The sequence below is a fragment of the Salvelinus fontinalis genome, chromosome 30 (assembly GCF_029448725.1).
Source record: "Salvelinus fontinalis isolate EN_2023a chromosome 30, ASM2944872v1, whole genome shotgun sequence".
Classification (NCBI taxonomy): domain Eukaryota; kingdom Metazoa; phylum Chordata; class Actinopteri; order Salmoniformes; family Salmonidae; genus Salvelinus; species Salvelinus fontinalis.
In genome coordinates this window covers 24175458-24187515 of record NC_074694.1, presented here as the reverse complement: position 1 = coordinate 24187515, position 12058 = coordinate 24175458, and the positions used below count along the sequence as shown (strand labels likewise).

At 40.7% G+C, this 12058-nt stretch overlaps 1 protein-coding gene across 1 annotated transcript; it reads right to left on the bottom strand.

The window, feature by feature from the left end:
* Nucleotides 1-1477: 1477 nt before the first annotated feature.
* gngt2b (guanine nucleotide binding protein (G protein), gamma transducing activity polypeptide 2b) lies at nt 1478-2843 on the bottom strand. Its single transcript, XM_055889513.1, has 3 exons — nt 2653-2843; nt 2219-2307; nt 1478-1872 (listed from the first exon to the last, which is right to left on the bottom strand). Exons 2-3 carry the CDS (start codon nt 2300-2302, stop codon nt 1744-1746), a joined length of 213 nt encoding a protein of 70 aa, XP_055745488.1. The 5' UTR covers nt 2303-2307; nt 2653-2843; the 3' UTR covers nt 1478-1743.
* Nucleotides 2844-12058: the final 9215 nt, after the last annotated feature.

Genomic DNA, 12058 nt, shown 5'->3' with positions numbered 1-12058 from the left:
TATTACTACTCTTCAAACGCTTGGGGTCACATAGACATGTCCTTGTTTCTGAAAAAGCATTTTTTTGTAAATTTAAAATAACATCAAATTGATCAGAAATACAGTGTAGACATTGCTAATGTTGTAAATGACTATTGTAGCTGGAAACGGTTGATTTAAATAATTAATAATGGAATATCTACATAGGTGTACAGAGGCCCATTATCAGCAACCATCACTCCTGTGTTCCAATGGCACGTTGTGTTAGCTAATCCAAGTTTATCATTTTAAAAGGATAATTGATCATAAGAAAACCCTTTTGCAATTATGGTTAGCACAGCTGAAAATTGTTCTGATTAAAGAAGCAATAAAACTGGCCTCCTTTAGACTAGTTGAGTATCTGGAGCATCAGCATTTGTGGGTTCGATTACAGGCTCAAAATGGCCAGAAACAAAGACCTTTCTTCTGAAACTCATCAGTCTATTCTTGTTTTGAGAAATGAAGGCTATTCCATGTGAGAAATTGCCAAGAAACTGAAGATCTGATACAACGCTGTGTACTACTCCCTTCACAGAACAACACAAACTGGCTCAAACTAGAATAGAAAGAGGAGTGGGAGGCCCCGGTGCAGTTTTATGTTTTTTAAAAATCAGAACAGTTTTCAGCTGTGCTAACATATTTGCTAAATGTTTTTTTAATGATCAATTAGCCTTTTAAAATTATAGACTTGGATTAGCTAACACAACGTGCCATTGGAACACAGGAGTGATGGTTGCTGATAATGGGCCTCTGTACGCCTATGTAGATATTCCATAAAAAAATCTGCAGTTTCCAGCTACAATAGTCATTTACAACATTTAACAACGTCTACACTGTATTTCTGATCAATTTGATGTTATTTTAATGGACAAAATATGCTTTTCTTCAAAAACAAGGACGTTTCTAAGTGACCCAAACTTTTGAACGGGTGTGTGTGTGTGTGTGTGTGTGTGTGTGTGTGTGTGTACAGTTTTCAAGAGGGTGACATTTGGTCTAAGTAGACGAAAAACTTAAAATGTAGTACTGGTTATAAGCTAAGTACTTGGAGGTTAGGAGGCAGCTATAAAGTAGAGGCCCAGAAGGTCCCCTCCTTGTCCTGACTCATAGATCCTATTGTACATTAACTAAGAACTACTGAGATTACTTTTACAACTGTCAGGTATCACAGAAGAAGGTGAAGGGCAGGTTTAGTCCCTTGTTTTAGTAAGGCGAAACAGTTTCTCCATGGTGTGACTGTTCGTGTGAGATTCAATCGTCTCATCATGATACTGTGCCGACTCCCGTAGACTGTTCAAGTTTAAATGTGTATACTATACTTTCCATACATAGTATACATGTAAATTATTATACTTACTATACCCCAATATTTGTTATAGTTTCATCAAGCAGCAAGAAGACTAATCACAATGAAGGTGCTTTTAATTTAGCAGAGTAAAGTGAATAACACCACAAGATGAGCTAGGTAACAGCCTTACACAGCTAGATGTGTTTATTTACAATTTGACAGAGACACAATGATATCAACAGAAAATATCCAGAGATGGTGAAAAGGGAAATCTGGCATCTTGTAACAATACAACATCACCACAAATGTTGTAGTTGTCCTTTTGTCTCTGCGCTGTCTTTCTGTCTGTCCAAATATCAGATTACATATTTGTTTGAATGCCCTCCACTGTTTCTCATTAAATCAAAATGTGTGGCTTCTTTTCCCTGGGTTTGTGTATTCTAGGTTATAATGCAGCCGCCCTTGTCACCCTTGTAGGGGTTCTTGTCATCTGACACGCCCTTTATGAGTGGGTCGCCCTCTGTTTGGGCCTCCACCCATTCCATTGTCTCCTTGCAATTTACTGACACCTGGTGATGTGAAGAGCAAAATAATGAGAATACTTTTCTCATGCGAGAGAATACTCCACGATTTCTTTGCTTGTTTTGTGGTTACATAAAAAATGAAATGTTCATTAATCTGCAGTACAACAGGAAATACAAATGCAGATTGTGTGCAGCAAAATAGTATTTAACTGTACATTCTTACAAATGTTTCTTTCACTCCTTGTAACCATCTTTCTATGAAACGTATATTGATTTATTGCAATCTAAATCAAATAGAACACTGTTGCACTGCCATCTTTCACGATACATGTTCTATGATTTGGTAACATTTCACTTCAGATATGATGTAATATTGTAAAGAGATACTCACAGCTGTGCGTGTTGTGCTAACTTCAATCTTTAGCTGAGCCAGCTCCATTTGCAGGATTTCCTTATCAGACATATCACGAGCCATCTTGCCTTTGAAAGGAAAATGGAGCCAGAAAAAGGTTAGTAGGAAACCAGGAATAGATGTGGTATTCAGACAGCTAGAGCATCACTGGCAGATGAGTCATGTAGACTCATCAATTCATGTAGGCTCATCAATTCATGTAGGCTCATCAATTCATGTAGGCTCATCAATTCATGTTTCTCTTTCTCAACATTTTCAATCCATATCCTTTTGTTTTTATTGTTGCTCTAATTGTTGCACATTCATCTGATAAAAATATTTATCTAACCAAAACGGACTACATCAACTCTAAACAGACAATGTTAATCAGAAATAAAAGGAAAACACAAGAATTAAAGTAACCCAGCTCTTACCTGTTGAATGGTGGGGTATCCAACAGAGAGAGTCTTAGCTCCTAGGGGCTTGGCTATTGTAAGCTGCTTTCTGATAGACAGTAACTGCATTGACTGACTCGCTGATGGGTCTCCGCCTCACCCCTCTTCAGCTGCAAAGCTGATCCAGGTAGGCTTTGCTTTGGGGAGAGGTCGGTACAGGATTTTCACCAATCCTCTATGATCTAATTAAACAATCAAGGGGCTGTAAACCTACGAATCCTCAACACTAGCACCCTGAGCGGGATGCGACGAACACACATAAAATCAATGTGTATGTACCATCTTAGTGGATTCGGACACTGAGTGGGTGGTATTGTCATAACAAGCAATTGGGTCCTGTGCAGTTCATGGGGGCGTCATAGGCTATCACGTAGAATGTCTGTATGTACATAAACTGTACATAACATGTATGCAACTGTGTATATACTGTACATACAGTACCAGCCAAAAGTTTGGACACCTACTCAATCCAGGGTTTTTCTTTTTTTACTATGTTCTACATTGTAGATTAATAATGAATACATCAACACTATGAAATAACACGTATGGAATCATGTAGTAACCAAAAAAGTGTTAAACAAATCAAAATAGATTTGAGAATCTTCAAAGTAGCCACCCTTTGTCTTGACAGCTTTGCACACTCTTGGCATTCTTTCAACCAGCTTCACCCGGAATGCTTTTCCAACAGTCTTGAAGGAGTTCCCACATATGTTGAGCACTTGTTAGCTGCTTTTCGTTCACTCTGCGGTCCAACTCATCCGAAACCATCTCAATTGGGTTGAGGTCAGGTGATTGTGGAGGCCTGGTCATCTGATGCAGCGCTCCATCACTCTCCTTCTTGGTCAAATAGCCCTTACGCAACCTGGAGGTGTGTTGGGTCATTCACCTGTTGAAAAACAAATGATAGTCCCACTAAGCGCAAACCAGGTGGGATGGCGTTTTGCTGCAGAATGCTGTGGTAGTCATGCTGGTTAAGTGTGCCTTGAAATCTAAATTAGACAGTGTCACCAGCAAAGCACCCCAGACAATCACACCTCTTCCATGCTTCACGGTGGGAACTACAAATTCAGAGATCATCCGTTCACCTACTCTGCATCTCACAAAGTCATGGCGGTTGGAACCAAAAATTTCAATTTTGGACTCAACAGACCAAAGGACAGATTTCCACCGTTCTAATGTCCATTGCTCGTGTTTCTTGGTCCATGTAAGTTTCTTCTTCTTATTGGTGTCCTTTAGTAGTGGTTTCTTTGCAACAATTTGATCATGCAGGCCTGATTCACGCAGTCTCCTCTGAACAGCTGATGTTGATGTCTGTTACTTGAACTCTGTGAAGCATTTATATGGGCTGCAATTTCTGAGGCTGGTAACTCGAATTAACTTATCCTCTGCAGCAGAGGTAACTCAGGGTCTTCCTTTCCTGTGGCGGTCCTCATGAGAGCCAGTTTCATCATAGCACTTGATGGTTTTTGTGACTGCACTTGAAGAAACTTTCAAAGTTCTTAATGTATCGTATTGACTGACCTTCATGTCTTAAAGTAATGATGGACTGTTGTTTCTCTTTACTTATTTGAGCTGTTCTTGCCATAATATGGACTTGGTCTTTTACCAAATAGGGCTATCTTCTGTATACCACCACTACAAGACAACTGATTGGCTCAAATGCATTAGGAAGGAAATAAATTCCACATTAAACAACACAAACATGTTAGTTGAAATGCATTCCAGATGATGAAGCTGGTTGAGAGAAGGCCAAAAGTGTGCAAAGCTGCCATCAAGGCAAAGGGTGGCTACTTTTGAAGAATGTCAAATATAAAATATATTTTGATTTTAAACACTTATGGTTACTTCATGATTCCATGTTATTTCATAGTGTTGATGTCTTCACTATTATTCTACAATGTAGGAAATAGTAAAAATAAAGAAATCCTGGAATGAGTAGGTGTCAATTTTTGACTGGTACTGTATATCATTTCATGTTATCAGATGTAATTCTAATTCAGCAAACCAACATTTCAAATATGGTCCTACAATCACATAGGCTATAGCATAAAGAATAATACTTTTTTGTCAGTTTTCAGAGGGAAATTAAAAAGAAGTACCATAGAGCAGGTCAACAATGGCAATCCCTGGCAGTCCCTGCGTCATTAGCCTCACTTAATGCCAAAGGCCCTTGGCATGCCACACATGGAGGTCAGCCCATGATTACACAAATTAGAGCACACTACAGTCTACATGAAGAGGATCTGATCTCATACACAATCCAATCCTTTCCCCGCATCTCTCTGTCATTCCAACCAAATGATGTCAGATCACCCCTGATGGAGCCTATAGTCTGCTATAATTAGTGTAATCATAGGCCCACCTCCATTAAGTCATATTCCAATCAAATGTAATACTGTTATGCAACAAGTATTGATCATACTGTATCTAGGGGTGAAAGTAAGCCAGTTCGGTACGGCATTCCGGCAAAAAAAATAGTGGCGGTACGCCACTATTGCAATAATTCCAACAAAATATCAAAAGAACTACACCATTATTTATCATTACCGCATGTCAGAGGCATAGTAAACAGGTGGTATATGCTCCAAAATACGATGTGATTCGATGAGAACACTGACGCATAAATTGTGGCCAAATGTCATTACACTTTTTGATGTTTTGTGTAACAGATGTCTCTCTCCATTCACCAGTGTTTGGAGACAGGAAATATGTTGCGAGTGGAGCCCTTTTTGAAGTGATTGTCAAACAATCAGATGAAATCATGAATGGTTGTGTTTATGCCACAATAACAAATAATAAAAGGGGCACATTTTTAAAGGTAAATGACAAATCTTTACAACTAGGTCCACAGAGATCCTATTGAATTAATAGGGATTCAATGATTTGGCCCGTCCAAATCTTTGGGGCATATGCCCCCTGAGATTTGTCCTGTAAATTTTTTTTTTTGTTGCTTCTCTAATACTACTAGCCACCTAGAATTTTTATGAAGTTGGCTTTAGCTAGCCCAGATTGGTTCCCAAACTCATAACTAGCTACCAGAATCAATTTCAGGCTATCAATCAAGTTAGAGCAGCTAGCCTGTCTAACTATCTTAGCTGGCATGCCTGCTGGCAAGGTTGGTAGACTAGACTAGTGTAACGGTTGTCCTCCTCCTCTTCATCCGAAGAGGAGGAGCAGGGATTGAACCAAAATGCAGCGGATTGTGAAGACATGATATTTATTAGAGTAAAGACGGAACACGAAAACGAAATACACTTGACTAATTAACAAAATAACAAAACGGAGTAGACAAACCTGGACATACGAACTTACAATAAAACACGAGAACGCAGGAACAGGGAAAATAGCCTACACATAAATGACGATGAACAAACAAACCGAACAGTCCCGTATGGTGCGACAAACACTGACACAGGAGACAACCACCCACAACGAACACTGTGAAACAACCTACCTAAATATGACTCTCAATTAGAGGAACGCCAAACACCTGCCTCTAATTAAGAGCCATACCAGGTAACCCATAAACCAACATAGAAACAGAAAACATAGAATGCCCACCCAAACTCACGTCCTGACCAACTAACACATACAACAAACTAACAGAAATAGGTCAGGAATGTGACAACTAGACTAGAATAGCAAGCAATTACTAAATAAGACTCAAAGGAATATATATTTTACCCAGATTTTAGCAGAGAAGCATATTAAGCTTTTAAAACAGGGGTGTCAAACTCATTCCACGGAGGGCCTAGTGTCTGCAGGTTTTTGGTTTTTCCTTTCAATAAAGCCCTAGACAACCAGGTGTGGGGAGTTCCTAACTAATTAGTGATGTTAATTCATCAATCAAGTACAAGGGAGAAGCGGAAACACTCGGCCCCCCGTGGAATGAGTTTGACACCTGTGTTTTAAAAAATGAACCACAGACAGCTCAAGAGGTATGCTAAGATGAAAAACATATTTTGGACAGAATTAAGCATAATGATTATGGCTCCAGACTGCAGGAAAAGGCTGTTTCAGGTGTTTGAAAAATGCAAAATTCTCTAACTTATGGCCATAGCTCCCCTCCGGACCACCCCCCAGCCATCCTTATGTACTTTGTGCCCCCTCAGATTTTTGGGGTGCATGACGTCCCTGAGAGGTCCTGTAACAGGAATAAATGAAATCTACTTCCAACCTGACTGTATCGGATAAATAGTGAGGAACAACTAACTGTAAAATGCAATACATAATTAAGCTGCATTGCCTTTCAAGAACAAATGTAACACAGAATCAATAGCCAATAGCCAATATCCAATCAGGCATGTTGTACATTCTAATGTTGACAGTTAACATATTACACTAGTCCAGTGTAGCCTGGTTTTGCTCGCTAGCTCTCTTTCTCACACTCTCACTCTGTGTGTCTGTCTCTCTTTCTCTACCATTGATCGCTGGAAAAGCCTTCACTGGCACTCGTTTCGCCCATATGACATTTCAGGATCTGGGTTAGTCTAATTTTCTCCCCCCCCCCACCATAGATTAGGCAGTGAGACCGACGTCACTCTGGACTTAATGTACCACAGGTGGGTCTGTCTTTCGCAGACATTCACCTGATAAGCCACATGGTAAGAGTTGAACACTGGACAGAACCTGTGAGGCAAAAGATAGGCCTACCACTTAACTGACCACCTTTACTGTAAATTCAACATACGATTAGCTAGGACTGTGCTGCAGAGCCAGTTCTGAATTGGACTGTGTATTCCATTGTGCATTCTAGAGGATGAATGTCTGTCTTAACCGAACAGCTGAACAATTTAAGTATGATATATTCTATTCATATGGATACCTCTGAATTGCTCTTCCACACAGTGTGTGAAATACAATAAACTCTACTGTTGCTTCAAAGGCAGCAGAGCTACAGTGAATTATAATGCTTCCCATCAAGTTTATTACTGCCATAAGGCAATTAAAACTATCTATGTTGGCTGTAATTTAGTCACTTCTCAGGTTGATTGGTTAATAAAGTTAGAGCTTAATCCCTATCGTTTTGCCGGTGGTAGTGAAATCAGGTTGATTGGGAATATTTGGTAAGAAGTGTATTCTGGATACCCTCTCCTACTGTTATGTCCTTGAGCAGGGAACTTAACCCTTAATCTGCTCCAGGGTAACTATGCCAAGGCTGACCCATGGGTATTAGTAATTAGTGCACAGCGTAGCAAACTGTTCATGTCGCAAAACATTTTAACGTGACAAACGGTTTCCGTTGCAAACCGCTTTGCTACAGTTTGCTTTAGTGTGCATACGACCCTGGCCTCCAGGGGCACTCTGTTTTTTCTTCAAGTAGATCCTTCTAGAACTTTGAATAGAACCATGATATTGGTTGCATGTTAACTGCCGCTCCAATTTCCACAGCAACTAAGAGCATTGAACAATGATGTATATAAACCCTGTACAGCCGTCTTCATCGACCTGACCAAGGCTTTCGACTATATCAATCACTACATTCTAACATGCTGACCAGACCGGACACATCACGTGTGCGAGCGTTGCAAAATAAATTTAGAAATCCATGTTATTCAATTATTGCACCCACACTGCTCGCGGGCGCCAACGAGCGTCTGCGTTGCCAAGGGCTAAAATAGAAGTCATTCCTATTTCTGACGCAGATCGCACTGCAAGTCCTGCCTCTCCCATCTCCTCATTGGTTTATAGAAGCAGGTACCCACGTGCCATCTCCTCATTGGTTATACCCACGTGGGTGATTGAAAGACGAACTGTTTTGCCGGTTGTCGTGGTAATACTATGAAAGTGTAGATGCCATCACCATATAAGTTCAAAGATGAAAACGCCTGGAAGGAGGAGAGATGATTAGAAACGCTCCGGTTGACCGTTTTATGTGTGGATTAATTGTCGGAGTAGAGGACCTTGTGCATTTCAGGTAAAATAACAACTCAATGTTTATACCCCAGGACAAATTAGCTAGCAACAGCAAGCTAGAAAATTAGGACAAATTAGCTAGCAAGTGCAAGCTAACTAGCTAAATTGCCATACATGTTTAATGCTTTTCAACCTGTCTCCAAAACAATGTCATTGGTTCAGAGTTTGTTTTGATATTTTAACCTCCGTGTCGTGATCGCGTTTGGTGTAGGGGGACAAAATAAATGTATGCACGACAGCGCACGATGGCGCACGCGCGCAGCCGGTTTGGGTTCCATGTTATCGGCAGACTGAACAGCCTTGGTTTCTCAAATGACTGCCTCGCCTGGTTCACCAACTACTTCTCAGATAGAGTTCAGTGTGTCAAATCGGAGGGCCTGTTGTCCGGACCTCTGGCAGTCTATGGGGATGCCGCAGGGTTCAATTCTCTGGCCGACTCTTTTCTCTGTATACATCAATGATGTTGGTGATTCTCTGATCCACCTCTATGCAGACGACACCATTCTGTATACGTCTGGCCCTTCTTTGGACACTGTGTTAACAAACCTCCAAACGAGCTTCAATGCCATACAACACTCCTTCCTTGGCCTCCAACTGCTCTTAAATGCTAGTAAAACTAAATTTATGTTTTTCAACCGATCGCTGTCCGCATCCGCCCGCCCGTCTAGTATCACTACTCTGGACGGTTCTGACTTTAGAATATGTGGACAACTACAAATACCTAGGTGTCTGGTTAGACTGTAAACTCTCCTTCCAGACTCACATTAAGTAATTACGATTCAAAATTAAATCTAGAATCTGCTTCCTATTTCGCAACAAAGCCTTTTCACTCATGCTGGTAAACACCCTCATAAAAATGACTATCCTACAGATCCTTGACTTCGGCGATGTCATTTACAAAATAGACTCCAACACTCTACTCAGAAAGTTGGATGTAGTCTATCACAGTGCCATCCATTTTGTCACCAAATCCCCATATACTACCCACCACTGCGACCGGTATGCTCTCGTTGGCTGGCCCATATTCGTTGTCAAACCCACTGGTTCCAGGTCATCTATATAAGTCTTTGCTAGGTAAAGCCCCACCTTATCTCAGCTCACTGGTCACTATAGCAACACGCAGGCACGCGCTCCAGCAGGTTTATTTTACTGGTCATCCCCAAAGCCAACTCCTCTTTGGCCGCCTTTCCTTCCAGTTCCTTCCAGTTCTCTGCTGCCAATGACTGGAACGAATTGCAAAAATGATTGAAGCTGGAGACTTCTCCATCACTAACTTTAAGCATCAGCTGTCAGAGCAGCTTACCTATCACTGCACCTGTACATAGCTCATCTGTAAATGGCCCACCCAACTACCGCATCCCAATATTGTTATTTAGTTTTGCTCTTTTGCACCCCAGTATCTCTACTTGCACATCTATCACTCCAGTGTTAATGCTAAATAGCAATTATTTCACCACTATGGCCTATTTATTGCCTTGCCTCCCTAATCTTACTACATTTGCACACACTGTATATAGATTTTTTTATTGTGTTATTGACTGTACGTGTGTTTATCCTATGTGTAACTCTGTGTTGTTTTTGTCGCACTGCTTTGCTTTATCTTGGCCAGGTCGCAGTTGTAAATGAGAACTTGTTCTCAACTGGCCTGACTGGTTAAATAAAGGTTAAATAAATAAAAATTGCTGATGCTATGTATTGGCCAATGAGAGGCTTTGAAGCCACTGGTTGGCCAAATTGGACTCCCCAGTAGGAGAAGTCAATAGCGATAGAGGACGCATCTTTATATATGTGCCATTATAGCGTCTGTGGCAGCATTGAGGCTATAACCCATAAGAAGCCCCACCCAGTTGACTACTTTAACATGGTGGAATCCCTCAATGGCGTCACCCATACCATTCTCTATGGTGCAGTCCTCCATATGAATTAATGGAATTATACAGTATATCAATTGAATCTTTCAAAGACAATTACATGTAGTTTATTTTTTTTAAATTTAGAGGCTAGATCAGCTTTAATATTGTGGCTTCCACCAATGTAATTGTCTGCATCATTTCCAATCCCCCATACATTTTTTGTTGTTGTAAATATACACCACTGGTCAAGTTTAGATCACCTACTCATTCAAGGGTTTTTCTTAATTTTTACTATTCTACATTGTAGAATAATAATGAAGACATCAACATGAAATAACACATATGGAATCATGTAGTAACCAAAAGTGTTAAACAAATCAAAGTATATTTTAAATTGGTTGATTCTTCAAATAACTATCCTTTGCCTTGATGACAGCTTTGCTGCTATAACAGCCTCCACTCTTCTGGGAAGGCTTTCCACTAGATGTTGGAACATTGCTGTGGGGACTTGCTTCCATTCAGCCACCAGCATTAGTGAGGTTGGGCACTGATGTTGGGCAATTAGGCCTGGTGATCCAATTCATCCCAAAAGGTGTTCAATGGGGTTGAGGTCAGGGCTCTGTGCAGGCCAGTCAAGTTCTTCTACACTGATCTCAACAAACCATTGCTTTGTGCACGAGGGCATTGTCATGCTGAAACAGGAAAGGGTCTTACCCAAGCTGTTGCCACAAAGTTGGAAGCACAGAATTGTCTAGAATGTCATTGTACGCTGTAAGGTTTACCTTCACTGGAACTAAGGGGCCTAGACCGAACAACGAAAAACAGCCCCAGACCATTATTCCTCCTCCAAAAAACGTTAGTTGGCACTGCATTGGGGCAGGTAGCATTCACATGGCATCTGCCAAACCCAGACTCCCTGTTGCTAATTAGCATTTAGAATTTTTGAGTAAATTGAGGCGAATATATTAAGAATTTACTTTGTCCAAGAAACAATTACATTGCTAGCAAAACGTCACGCCAGGGTAATCCTACATGAAACACAGACCTTACAGTGCATTCATAAAGTATTCAGACCCCTTGACTTTATCCACATTTTGTTACGTTACAGCCTTATTCAAAAATTGATTAAATTGTTTTTTCCCCCCGCATTGATCTACACACAATACCCCATAATGACAAAGCAAAAACAGGATTTAAGAAATGTTTGCAAATGTATTACACATTTTAAAAAACATATCACATTTACATTAGTATTCAGACTGTTTACTCAATACTTTCTTGAAGCACCTTTGGGAGCAATTTACAGCCTTGAGTATTCTTGGGTATGACGCTACAAGCTTGGCACACCTGTATTTGGGGAGTTTCTCCCATTCTTCTCTGCAGATCCTCTTAAGCTCAGTCAGGTTGGTTGGGGAGCATCGCTGCACAGCTATTTTCAGGTCTCCAGAGATGTTTGATCGGGTTCAAGTCCGGGCTCTGGCTGGGCCACTCAAGGACATTCAGAGACTTGTCCCGAAGCCACTCCTGTGTTGTCTTGGTTGTGTGCTTAGGGTTGTTCTGTTGGAAGGTGAACCTTCGCCTCAGTCTGAGGTCCTGAGTGCTCTGGAGCAGGTTTT

Excerpts from the sequence above, each read along its gene's own strand:
- gngt2b (XM_055889513.1), bottom strand. The coding sequence starts at position 2,302 with ATGGCTCGTGATATGTCTGATAAGGAAATCCTGCAAATGGAGCTGGCT. Across the intron at positions 1,873-2,218 it reads TTAGCACAACACGCACAGCT|GTGTCAGTAAATTGCAAGGA; the intron begins GTGAGTATCTCT and ends TCACATCACCAG.